Source organism: Corvus hawaiiensis, chromosome 17 (genome assembly GCF_020740725.1).
Source record: "Corvus hawaiiensis isolate bCorHaw1 chromosome 17, bCorHaw1.pri.cur, whole genome shotgun sequence".
Classification (NCBI taxonomy): Eukaryota; Metazoa; Chordata; class Aves; order Passeriformes; family Corvidae; genus Corvus; species Corvus hawaiiensis.
This window is the reverse complement of record NC_063229.1, coordinates 11,836,908-11,850,394: the sequence shown is the minus strand read 5'-3', so window position 1 is coordinate 11,850,394 and position 13,487 is coordinate 11,836,908. Positions and strand designations below refer to the sequence as shown.

Here is a 13,487-nt window from a genome sequence, read left to right as displayed (position 1 = left end):
GGGAACTTAGTTTTGGGGAGTTTTTCAGGGATCAAGCTGCAGGGACAAGAGGGACAGGCCCCCCCCTGAGTTTGGGGAGGAGAGAGCTGGATGGGAATGGTGCCCATCTCCACTGGCACACTCAGCTCCACCAGCACAGCTCATTTAAGGCTGTGCTCTAAATGGAGACCTTGAAATATCTGTATCAAGAATAAGCAAATACACACAAAATATATTCCCACCACTTGAGTAGGAGTAAGTAGGAAAAGTAGGAATTTGCACCACACAAGTAGAATAAAAAGGACAAACAAAAGCTACTATATGAAGGAACCCCCCCCACCCCCGAACTTCAAATCACACACCACTGCTGCGGATCAGCATGGAAAGTGAGAATATATATATTTTTTTTAAGGAACTTAACTCTTATTTCTCAAATATAAATGATCAATCCCATCAATTCCACCTCAAGGTGAAGGGCCTTACCTATAACTTACCCAGATTTTACTCTTGTCCCTCTCAAAGTGGAGCAAAGGAGCTGAACAGTGGCACACTCAACATGACATGAGGATTTTCATTTTCACTGAAAGAGGCTGTGCCTAAACATCAGCACGTTGCTCTCCTGGGAAGTTAGATATATTGTTCTTCATATTCCAGTTTGCCATAGATGGGCAACACTCCAACGTGTTTGCTCAAAATCAGAGCACCAAATGCATCACAGCAAACTAGAAAGCACTTGCAACTTTTTTTTTTTGGCAACTTGATTTTGTTATTGGATTGAAAAAGTACCTAAGTGCTCAAGTTAAACCATGCAGTACTTTCACAGAGCAGTAAAAGCCAGATTTGTTATGCATTTATTCAGCACTTTCACAGCAGTGTGGTTACATATCACAGCCCAAACGCTGCTCGTGTTGTTTGTACAAGTCCTCTGTTGACTTCGGAACAGGGAAACTCCCAGGAGGAAACCAAACAGGGTGCAATCCAGCTGCTTCCAGAGAATAACAGTAAATAAGCTGAGCAGGAAAACAAAGGGAAAATTAACTGTTTCACAGGAAAGTTATTTCTGAAGGGGCTGAACAAAGTAAAATCAGGCAGTGGCTAACAAGGCCTCCCTGCAATGTGCCCAGATCTCCTGCTCGCCTGCCCACCTCTGCAGCAGCATTGGGCAAGTTTCTCTCAGCTGACACAAGAAAACACGACTGAATTCCTAAAAGCAAGTTTTAAGGAATGTATTCCCTTTCTGTCACAGCTCTATGGCATCTAGTACCACCACCACACAAAATGAAGGAGCTCTGGCTTGTCCCTGCCGGTCTCTGGTACAACCACTCCCAGGACTCCTGTGGGAGAGGTTTGGCCACAGATTTGCAGGGGGAGGACAGATCTGAGCTATTAAAATGCAGTTTTAATCCCCCCAGTTGTCATCCTGTGGGATATCCTAACTCGGGGAGCTTTTGTGTTGGGCAAATAAAAGGCAGGTCAGCATGGCAGAGCAGCCCTTAACATGCTGCCCTCCCTATTCATCCCTCCAACAAACATCTCCCAAATTCATCAGCCTGGCAACTTCCACAGACAGGGAAACATCACTTGCTAAAAAGCCTCCCCAAATACTGAGGAGCAAGCCTTACACATGGCACTTTTGCATGACATACCCAAAACCCTAAAGATTAGGATCAACCCACACTGCCTAAACCTTTTCCTCCTGGCACTTTACACCACATTTTAAGACATCACATTGGCCTGTCCTTGCCTAAAGCCCTGCTGTGCAAAAATCCTGGCACAAGCACACCCAAGCACAGGGCTCTGCACTCACCTGCATAGGTGGATCCACAGTCCCACACTGCAGGGAAATGTCACTGCTGGAAGTGCCACCGCCCCAGCCCAGATGATACCCCCCCTCACTTACCCCAAAGGTCAAGACTCCTCTCTGCAGACGGACAAACAGCTGTAAACCTAAGAAAATGGTTAAAATTATCACTGGAGTTGTTGTATCATTATTTGTAATTTAGACAATCTCAGAAATGTGGGGAAACTTCTTGGATCACAGGGAAGCCTCCAATAAAATCTTAATTACTGTGAAATTGGTGGTATTTATCACGCATGCCTCTCTCACTATGTATTAAAAGGTTTCCTGAAAACACATCTACTTAATTATAAACCTGTGAAATAAGAAAACCAAGCTGAATTCAGAGTGCCTTACTACATCCTACTTGTTCTGTTCAATTTTTCTGCTGGAAAAAGAATGGCATCAACACTTCACGAACATTACAGCTATGCACTACCCAATCAGAGGTGTTAAAAAAAACAGAGAGACATCAAGACTTCTGTAAAGCAGGGTAGAGAGCTCACTACATGTCACAGACTTAAACACAAGAGAGAAGGAACCTGTCCCTGACATGGAGCTGAAAAAGTGTGACAAAATAAAAGTGCACTAACCCCTCACCGACTCACACATAGAACGTCCCAGCTGCAGCAAACTTCAATTTTGGGGTGCTTACAACAAAGGTGCATCAGTCTTGGTACAGAGACCCAAGGAAACAGGCAGTAAATTCTCTTCCATGCTCACCCTCACTCTGGTTGAGCTGCACAAGCCTTGGGGCCAGGAAAGAATCATAATTTCTCCCTCTACAGGTCACTAACACACAAGAGGAGTGGTGGTGTACGAGTGTATTGCCGTGTAAATGCCACCCCTCTTCAGCTGTGATTTTGCAATGTCAAATTTCTGAGCAGCATCAAAAACAGTTACTGGTTTTATCATAAAAAAAACCCCAAACCAACAACAAATGAACAAAAGTCTGCAACTGCTTCACCATGAGAACTCCTCACAAGTGCCAGTGTACTGACAATAATGTGCCCATTTCCCAGTCCAAAACTCCATGAATTTGAACTACTGGAGGGAGATGGGTGCTACCAGCTTTTCTGACTAACAGAACCAGAACATTTAAAAGCTGAGACAAATTATATGGAGTGAAGGGCTGCCTGTGCGCTTAAAACCAACGTTACTTAAAACAAAACCAAGAGCTCTCCTCTTACAGGAGATCTCTCCCTCCTCCCTTGGCCTCTCTAGAATATTTCTAAGCCACTACTGAGCACAGAGAGCAAAGTACAGCACACAATATAGTAACTTTAATTTTTCACACAGTTTCTTCCCCACTTACCTGCCACAGCTTTGCAGACACTGTGCCCAGTCACTGCCCACGGTGATTAACAATTACAACCAGCTCTCGCTACAATTAAAGGCATGCTCTGACAGTGTTTTGGCCAAAAGACCAAGATGTTTCTTGCCACTTAATAACATGACACAATTTAAAGACTCTTTGGAGTTTACAGACAATGAAAGTCTCGGGTCAGTGTCACACAGGGTGTCAGGTGAGTGCATCCCTTTAGGAGCTAATCCTCTTTTTCCAGAGACACTGATCTCCCACGGGCCTGCTGCCAGTGCCTGTTCCACAGCAGGGGCTTGGGGCAGCAGCCTGGGGACAGATTTGTCTGTATGCAAGGAATCATCATCAAATTAATGTATTAGCAGGATTAGGCCCTCAAAATTATTAGTTTAAGTGGCCCATGAGAGGAGGAATTAAAAGAAATGCAACCCAAAAGCTAAATATTCAGTACAGAACATCAGAAATGTTTCTCAGATTTTCACACTGATAATCAAGTGTTCCTGATTATTTTCTTTTATAATTGTGCTCCAAATTGTGGTTTATGTCCTACCTTCTTCTGCAAACCATTGTAGTTGTATTTGAGGGATCAGGCTGCCCTCAAGGAAAGAGTGTTTTATTAAACCTTCACTAGACAAACACAAAATATTTCCGGTGTTTCAGACACCTTTCCTTGCTTAAAAACCAACCAAACCCACTGTCCACTGATGTCACTCCAAGACCCCTAAGACAACAATCAAATGTCAAGATACATGAAGTCACATACCTCCGAAATACTGACAAAACAAAACAAAATATAAAAACATCCCAAAGTGCATCTTTAGCAAACAGCATCCCCTCAGGTAGACTCAACTTTTACTGTACCAAGAAAAATAAATCCAAGTGGAGAAAAGATTTAGAGAGAAAAATACATTAGCAAATACAGATAAATTTGTTTTTAATAAAGGAGTTAATTTTCTTTCAATCCTATATAAAACAATAGCAATTAAAAACTTCATTTTTGAAAGTAAAATATTTACATATGAACAAGTAACTGTGCAAAATTTACATGAAAAAAAAAAAGGAAAGACAGGATTTCCTAAAAGACAAAATAAAAGGGGTGTAACAGTTGTCAGGTGTTGATAAAAATACTGATCAGCATTCAGTTTACACGCAAGAGAGTTAAATTCTACCATGAGAGTTCACACAAAGAAAGCCAAAGTATTTACAGTCATAAAAGTACTATCAATAGACAATTTAATACAATAACCTCTGAAAATATAAAGAACCAATTAGTATATTTGTAATAAAAAAATAGGTACAAAGAAGGGACTTTGCTCTGGACATCTTTAAAGTAGGCCCACAGCTTGCATACAGTCTTTTAGCAAAATAATTATAGTTTACATAGCCATTTTTATGTTATGTGCCAAAAATTATGTACAATTACCGACAAAATACACCAACCATTTTTCAACACTTGATTCACACTGAGAAACAGTCTTTTGATGATTCCTCTCAACTTTTGATTTTATTTAATCTAAGCTTTCACTTTAGCTAAAAAACACAGTGCAAGTAAAATATATTTATGCTGAAAAGGTTTCTCTTTTTTTCCTTTTTTTCCTTTTTTAACTTTACAGCTTTACAAACTATAGCAAATAAAATGCATTTTTACAGATGCTGCTAAAACATTCAGAAGTAACCCTCCTTTATGGGATTTCAGGGCCTCTAATAAGCAATAATGTGATTAAAATTGAGGTTATGTTTAAAATTAACTGTATATCCCTCTAGATTTTGAGCATTTGGGGGAAAGATAAATATTCTTTAAAAATCAGTTTGCTTTGCTAACTGACTGTTTAACAAAAAAAAGCTAAATGAAATGAGGTCATCTGCTGTAGACATATGCCTATATAATGGATTTAGTTGAATAAAACTGAACTAAAATGAACAATTAATGTCGAAACTGCTACAGGGCTGACAAAGGGTAGCTAGTTATTTGCTAAACGATTCCATCAGTCTTTATATATGGCTTGTTTGGCAAGAAGGCCACTCAATCAAGAGATGAGTTAAAATTTAATTGTCCTTTTATAGTATCCACAGGCCTTTTAAGTATCCTCACTGTTACAGAAATGCATTTCTCTTATACTGAAGAGTTTATTTATAAACAGGAATATAAAACTGTTCCATGTAAAGAGGTGGTTGTTTTTCAAACAATATCCCATTCGCTTGTTACAAAAAGGCGTAATTTGCAAATATATTAAAAAATGTCCTCAGGCGTCTCTCCGTCAAAAATACCTTGATCTTTTCCATTTTACTTAAGGAATGCTTTGTATAGCAATAGTGAATGGCTTGTCTCTCGCTCATTTTCTAAACAAAATATGAGGTCCCTGAGGTTCACCCGCGTTATCCTTTGTCGCGTAAACTGTCTGGTTGTTCCAACTCCAGAGCTGCCTGGGACTGCTGCACTCGAACCAGATCCCTGGAAAGCAGAAGAACAGGTCAATCAGTCCAAGCCCAAAAGCATTTCAAAACTTTTCAGAGAAAACATGTGACCTAAAACCTGTACATAGTCAGGAAGCTGTATGCTACCAGATTAGAGATTTCCTTTTCAATTCTTATTTATTAACAACAGTTGAACAATCAGACGTTTTCAGTGACATTCAATATAGACAAAAAAGCCCCAAAGCACTGCTTGTATTTTTAGGAAGGCACTAAGGACAGGCAATCCCAACAACCAAACCAAACAGAAGGGCCAGGATTCTTCACAATGGCAGGGATGCCGAGGGCAGCCCTGGAGTGGTGGATGACCTGGGGAGCAGTCCTGTTCCCGGGACTGTGAGGCCTTAAATCATGTCCTAGATCCCCCTGATTTCCATGGCAGGGTGCTCTCCTTGTGGTGACAACAGCTGTAAGCAAGCTCAGCACTATATTTAGGAGAAGCTTTCTTAGACTCAGTTACGCATTCTCTAATGACCTCTGAATACTTCTCCATCTCTCAGCATCACTCAATGGGAGTTTCCCGAAGTGGCACGACAAAGAAGCAGCATATTACTATATATGTCACTTAAAAAAAGAAGAAAAACGCCAAAACCAGAAGGAAACAAATGAGCGGCACGGAAGCGCGGGCGGGGAAGCAGCGGGACGAGGCCAGGGAGCAGCTGCAGCTCCGCGCAGTGCCCGGCAGATGGCGCGCGCAGACCGGAATCCAGGCTGCTCCCTCCGTTTTCAGCCGGGAATCTTTCGGGCAGCCCTCTGCTGCTGACAGGTTATTTACCTAATAATGAATTCTTTTGGGAACGGGTCATCTTTCTGTGGCTCAGCTACGGATTCACTCTCCCCTCCAATTTAATTTGCTAGAATAATGTTCTCCTTTCTTCTTTAGATGGAGCTTTGATACTTCATGACACCAAACACGCTCCAGTAGTGACTAAAGACTTACCTGCCTGTGAGTTTGGAGAATTTTCAAATATTTTTCTTAATAAAAACACTGCAGGACTTGAAAAAAGCCAAAATTTAGAGTGGTGTATGAGCCATGTGAATAAGCTGCTGAGGCTCCCACTAACACGCGTGAAAATAATGTATTTCACCAGTGAACATTACTGATGATCAAACCAACCTAAACCTGCGCTGGAAATGATCACTCTGCTTTAGCAGAGCTTTGTTCAGTGCAGATGAACTTGCTTCACCACAGTGCTACCAGTGAAGTCAGATTTTTGATTCTCAAGCATTCTGTTGACCCAGCAAACACCAAATCACCAAAATCCTGTAGTTAGGGGCTGCTTAAAAGGCTGGATTTTCAAAAGGATATTTTAAGGCACTTGCACAATGTAGCCATCTAATTTTAATCAACTTCAGTGGAAATTAGAAGTACAGGAGAATATTGGATGCTAACTAAATTTTATCATATACATGAATGCTAGAGAACAGAAAGAATGGTTGGAACCGGGGGTTTATTCTTGGTTTTAAAATATTCTTTAGTGAAAGCTGAAGCCTGAGCTTTATTATGTAGCCCATAATACTTTAAATGCAAAGGTAAAATATCAGGAGTCCTCAAAGACACAGAATTACGTATGGAGTAAGTTAAGAAGCTTTTGGGAACTTTCAGTAAAATCACATGGACATAAAACTCTCAAACTGACAGCAACCTGTTTTGATGAATTTGGAAACAAAACAGTGCAATTACTACTTAGAAGTGACTTCACATGTAATTAAGAATCAGCATTTATAGACATCAAAAGCCTCCATTTACAAATCTGTGTCTAAGTAATGACAAACCTTATTTTCCACACTTCTTGTAATATGCCTTAACCACAAACTGCATACAAATGGTGACAAGTGGAGCCCAATTTAAAAATGTCAAGTGACACAGCAGCAAAAGCACAGCTGTGAGTATCAGATCAAAGGCAGCTGGTTCTTAATTAAACAGACAAAAAGATTAGATTTCCAGGGAACCTGTAGTTAATTGGTTAACCAGTGATTAATCCAGGATAACTAAATTAGTCAGATTTAGATGAAATACAAACAAGTGTTCACAGGAGATGCACAATACATCCCATAACCTAAGTGACATTAACAGACCATTAAGGTGGCACAGCTGAGCATGCAGGAGTAAGCAATGCCAACATTAACTCTGCATGAGGTACTTCAGCATATTCCTCTGAGACGACTTCATTTGTGTACACATCTATCTTTGCAAAGTGCCCCATTCTGCAATTTTCATAATTTTAAACCACATCTATAAACCTTTAATAGAGTAATTTGTCAGCTTATATAAAAACAGCTCTTATTCTCAGTAGCAGACATTTTAGTAAATTTCAAAACTTAAAATTACTTTAAAAGATCTCAAGAGGCTTGATTTTTTTTATAAACAAAAATAACATTTACTAATATTCAGATTTTTCTCTCTCATTTTATATCAAGCACATGTAAATTATTGCTTCTAGCAATTCAGTATAAAACAAGGTGAACTCTTTGAGGCTTTTCTACAGTATAAATGCTTTAGCACTGAAAATTCAGAATGCTCAAGGAGTAATAAACAGAATTATTAAACTATTACTATGCTGTCACTTGCTATCAGGCATAAAACCCCACAGGGAAAAATCCTCAAATTATGAAGAGAGCTTTTGGTCCAATAAATGACAATATTCAAGAATATTTTGTTCTTTTTAAACATTAGAGAAATCCTACATTGAATGTCTCATGCAGAAAGCAATTTTATACCATTTCTTGTTTATTCACTTGTTTAAAAATACAGCAGATAGTCATCTGCCAGAATGTAAATTAATATTAAATGAATGAGACACTGAGCATTCTGACACTTAGTCTGCAGGGAAGTTCTTAAAAGACAGAGTCAACAGTAGAATATACAAGGATGTGCAAGAACATCCTGATCAAATGGAACTGGTCAAACTGATCTGCTGCGGAGACATGAAAACTAAGGCCAATCAACTGCTGAAGAAAGAAATTAGGCAAGCTCCTGTAACTTGAAGCTCCTGCTGTCAAATTTAGCAGTGATTCAATTCTACCACCCCACCTACCTCAGCAGCCTTACTCTGCACTCCAAGTTAGATTGGTTACATCCACAAAAATCTCCTTCCAAAACTATGGAGGTCCAAAAAGCTGAGGCTTGTGAGATCAGAGATGGTTTTTCTAACATCTCTCCAGTTCCGCAAATCAGGGAATGACAACTCAGATTCTATTCCCTATGCCACTACGCAGGTGCTAAAAATTGATCCTGGCCTTGGAGCGAGCAAATACGAACACAAAACACTTCTGGCTGCTCAGGGAGCTCCCACAAACTGGGTAAAAAGCTCTGAACAGGAAGGTTTGCACAGAGGCTGAGGCAGCAAAACCAAAGGTGACAATTATACTGTACCTCTGTCCCTGATCCAGATCCTGGTGAATCTACTTTCCTTTTCTTTCTGGGACCGATGGCAGCTAACGCAGTCAGGTTGGCGTCCCTCTGTCTCATCTGTGCTAGCTCTTGCTGCTGCATCTGCGTATGCCAGAACAAGGATGGCTCATTATTTCTATTTCAATTTCCAAAGTAAAAGTTCATGTTAATGTCAGCACTCACCTCCTTGGCCTTCTGTTTCAACCTAAGCTGTTCTGGATCTTCTTGTCGAGATCGAGACTGTGTTGATTAAGGATGAACATGAGGTGGTTGGAGGAAAAGAAAGAAAAATTAATTCAGTTACAAAAGCAGTTAAAGATTATATATGAAAGCTTTTCTTCAACTTCAGCAGCAAGTGGGGAATACCTATCACTCCCAGAGAGGGCAACAGTGTTAAACAACTTTTAGAAATTAAAAGTTTTCCTTCTCTTAGTTTAATGTATCTATTTTTGAAAAGGCATCCCATTTTTCTGCTTTGTTAAAGACAGCAAAGAGTAGCCAGGCAATTATGCCTTTAATGCAACCATTACAAGACACAAATTACACAGACCTGTGAACTGAATTACACACTTTGCATATGAACAAAGGAATCAGACCTGTACTTCTCGGAACAATTCCTCCCCTTGCTGGGTAACCAGGCACCTACTCAGAGCAGATCTTTCTGCTACACCTACACACACAGGTCAGGCTGCAGTCTGAACAAAGTGCACCTGAGTGACCAAAGACCATTTACATCAGCAACTGCCCGTTTCACCGGGCACCTGCAATTCCTTGGGCGTGTCATACTTTCAGAATCACTAAATTGTTTTGACTAGAAAAGACCTTTAAGAACATCAAGTCCAGCTGTTTCCCCAGCACTGCCAAGACCACCACTAAACCATGTCCCCAAGTGCCATATCTACACAATACTTCCAAGGACGGTGACTCAACCACTGTGCAGGGCAGCCTGTTCCAGGGCTTGACAACCCTTTCAGTGATGAAATTGCTCTCAATATTCAATCTAAACCTCCCCGATGTAACTTGAGGCCATTTCCTCTTGTCCTATCAAATCCTGAGTGCTGTTAATCCCTCACGTTCTTTAGGCCAACAACAAAATAAATTTGGGTTTTGACATTGTCAACTCATGCTGGATCACAAAACTAACAGAAAACATAGGTTGTTTTGTGAATTATTTCTAGGGTACCCTTATCTAATCATATTCATTTGATATTCACTGAGTAAAACCACAGTTTAATATTCACATTCATGTTTATATCAACTGCTTCTTATTTATTGTATTCATCCAATTTGCAAAAATCTTTCTGAATTTTATTTCTAGTCTCCAAAATACCTGTAACCTCTCTATTACATTTAAGAGTACCACCAAGCTACAAAATTCATCTTTTTTTGCCAATGCAAAATGCAAAAACTAAATTTCAAGACTCCCTTTAATTGGGAACATGCAATCAGAGTGGCAAAGAAGCTGTTTCCCATGCTTTACAATGAAAAGCAAAACTGAGCTCTAGTTAAGAACACATTCATCAAGTTCCATCTTTGAAGATTAGTCTTTCCCTTCACTGCAAGTGTTTTAGAATGAAAAGAAACTCTGCAGTTTTGATGTCAAAAATGACACTTTGCAAACACGTGTGAAAGCCAAGCACTTGCCTTTGCTGCGCGCATTAAAATTTCCCTTTCTTGTTCATCTTTACGCTGCTTTTCTATTTGATCAAGTTGTTCAAAGAACTTGAGCTGTGCCCGAACGTCACTTGCTTGTTCATATCTTTCATCATCCTGAAAATACAGCAAATATGTTTCTCATTACTCCCTTAAAAACAAAGCTGTTAACTTGTACTGTACTGGGGAAGAACACATACATTCAAAGCTCCAATGTTAACTTTGTCCTTTACAGACAAATAGCAGGAGTATATTTACACCAGTCAAACCAGCTAGAACTCTTAAAAGCATTTTGTTCTATTCCGTGAATCATCAGATTTTGACTTCTAAACTAATATCATCACAGCTTTAACCTCTCAAACATATTTCACAGAGCTGCATGGTTTTTTTTAAATGCTGCTCAGGCATTTGCATCTATTAGGAACACACATCTGTCAGATAGCAGTCTCTTGGGAATTCAACACAGTGCTTTTATCTGTCTGACTCTACAGTCACTCACACACTAAACATTTGACATAATAAATAAAGGGGAGGGCACAGCTTCTCTGCATTTGTTTTAAAACCATTTTGTATATGCAAGCTGAAAAGTTCTAGTCACCCATGTGTATTAATGTCTTAATGGAAGGTGAATCAGTCAAAGAGAATAAACAACCTGATTTCACAGAACAAAGAACACCTGAACTCCTGCATTACAGTCAACACCACAGCCTGCTGAATTTGTGCAATTTTGCCATTTGATTTGAGCAATTAAATGCAGTTACCTTGTAGGAAATATTCCTTTGTTGAGCAGTCTCTGATAGTTTTTCCACTAGGTTTTGTATTCTTTGTTGTGTAGCATGTGATACGTAGCTAACTACATCAGGATGGATTTCTGTTATTCCGTGCTTTTTACCTATAATCAGGACATAAGTGGGTCGTACAAGAACATTTTACAATACAGCTAAATGTGAGTATAACCTCAGTCGTAGAAATTTAAATGCCTTTTGCTAATTATGACTTTCAGGTTTTTCTCAGACTAGGATTAAACAGGAAATTACATACATACTAAAATTCCTATTAGTTTAACAAAACTGACGATCTATTAATAAATGCTGTGTACTACAGCCTAACAAAGAATTCAAGATTGCTTTTTGTTCCATCCTCAATTCTAAATTACTAAGTAAAGCTGATAAAAGTGCTTCTGGACTTACTTCATTGTTTGTGTCACGCTTGTTACACCTTATCAGTTTATACAGTCAGACTTTCAGCCAGGTTGAGTAGTTTTGATGTTGAATTGCCATCACTTTAGAAGGCAAATCTATGTTTGCTATTCCTTGACACTATTCTACTTTCACAAGACAAATGATTGCCCACAAGCATCTGAATATCCCAGAAAATATCAGAAGGTAATGACTCCAGCAACTTTTAATTATTCAAACCAGTTTCCATGGAAAATGCCTCCAGTGTAAACCTAAGAGTAGTGAAATTTGTTTTTACTGATGTTCAAGATAAAAGAACATACCTATTTCTAATATCCTTCTTTGTAAAGGTGCTGGGAAAAGGAAGGTTTCATCTTTACAGGACCTTGTTAATGTGCCCACGAGCTCAGAGTTTGTTGCCAATATCCGAGCACTTTCTTCTGACAGGTTGACTCCAGCCATTGATGCAACATCATTAATGTCATCATCATCCCTTAAAGGAAGGAAAATTTATTATAATCATATGATTTAGGGCTTATCTGCACACATTGCTACGATACCACAGCTGCATATAATGAATTCCACCATAAACCTGAATACTTAATTTTACATTTTATTTGCTTTTGTGATATGGTAAAATACAACTCATTTGTTTGTAAATGAGACATTACTGCTTTGACTTCAAAGAGCACTAATTTTGTACTTCCTGTTTTTTCAAGATCCTTTCTTATGTAATATTTAAACAGCTTGAGGAACAAGAGACCAGACAAATCACTACCACAAAACAAAAATAATCTGCCCTCACCACTAAGACAGGCTGTACATGCGAGTAACTCAAGCACAGCTGGGAGAAGTGAAGGAATGAATTCCATTTGCTTGTCTGGGCAGGAATTGTTTATGAGGTTTAGTGCCAGCTAAATGCTAAAACCAGTCTGGCGTGAGTATGTCCAGTGCTGTTTGTTTAAGTCTTTAATGAAGAAGTAAACCTGCCCCCAGAAAATCCACCTCTAGGTTATTGTGAGTTTCCCCAGACAGATTCAGCACCAGAAAGGTCTGAGTTCAGCTGCCCAAGCAGCACAAGCACAAACATACAGTTCCTCACCTAAAAGAGCCTCCCCCAGGTTCTTTCAGTTTATTCTTCTGAGCAGCAGCTACTTGTGTCGAAACAGTGGCAATAGCTTTGTTTCCAGGTAATACTGCTGGTTTTACCACAGGTACTGCAAGAAGACAGACAGGATTTGTACTCCATCAATAGGAGTTCACATGTGCAAGCCAGTCACAGGTAGTTATGGCAACAGGTCTGGTACAAAAACTTGACCTCAATAGCTTCTGTCAGCATTTCACCCAGCTAAAAACAGGACCCTCCCACACAATTCCAGCACCCAAACCATTTCTCTGACTGTCAATGCTGCCCTGATAGATCTGTACCCCGAGCGACTACAGCACTAGACACTGGAAGAGTTTAGCAGTAGTACAAACAGGGCACTTATGAACTGACATTCACAGAACCACAGAATGGTCTGGGTTGGAAGGGATCTTAAAGATCATCTCGTTCCAACCCCTCTGACACCTTTCACTATCCCAGGCTGCTCCAAGCCCCATCCAGACTGGCCTTGAACACTTCCAGGAATGGGTTATCAACAAGTTCTCTGG

At 39.7% G+C, this 13,487-nt stretch overlaps 1 protein-coding gene across 1 annotated transcript in view; it reads right to left on the bottom strand.

Annotated features, from left to right (window-relative positions):
* Nucleotides 1-4,054: 4,054 nt before the first annotated feature.
* The window catches only part of TAF4 (TATA-box binding protein associated factor 4), a 36,369-nt gene continuing 26,936 nt past the window's right edge, over nucleotides 4,055-13,487 (bottom strand). Inside the window, exons 10-16 of the mRNA XM_048322015.1 lie at nucleotides 12,937-13,051; nucleotides 12,158-12,327; nucleotides 11,418-11,548; nucleotides 10,648-10,773; nucleotides 9,187-9,243; nucleotides 8,986-9,105; nucleotides 4,055-5,589 (exon numbers count right to left, since the gene is read on the bottom strand). Coding sequence (XP_048177972.1) covers nucleotides 5,422-5,589; nucleotides 8,986-9,105; nucleotides 9,187-9,243; nucleotides 10,648-10,773; nucleotides 11,418-11,548; nucleotides 12,158-12,327; nucleotides 12,937-13,051 — 887 coding nt within the window. The 3' untranslated portion in view covers nucleotides 4,055-5,421. The remainder of the gene's footprint in view (nucleotides 5,590-8,985; nucleotides 9,106-9,186; nucleotides 9,244-10,647; nucleotides 10,774-11,417; nucleotides 11,549-12,157; nucleotides 12,328-12,936; nucleotides 13,052-13,487) is intronic.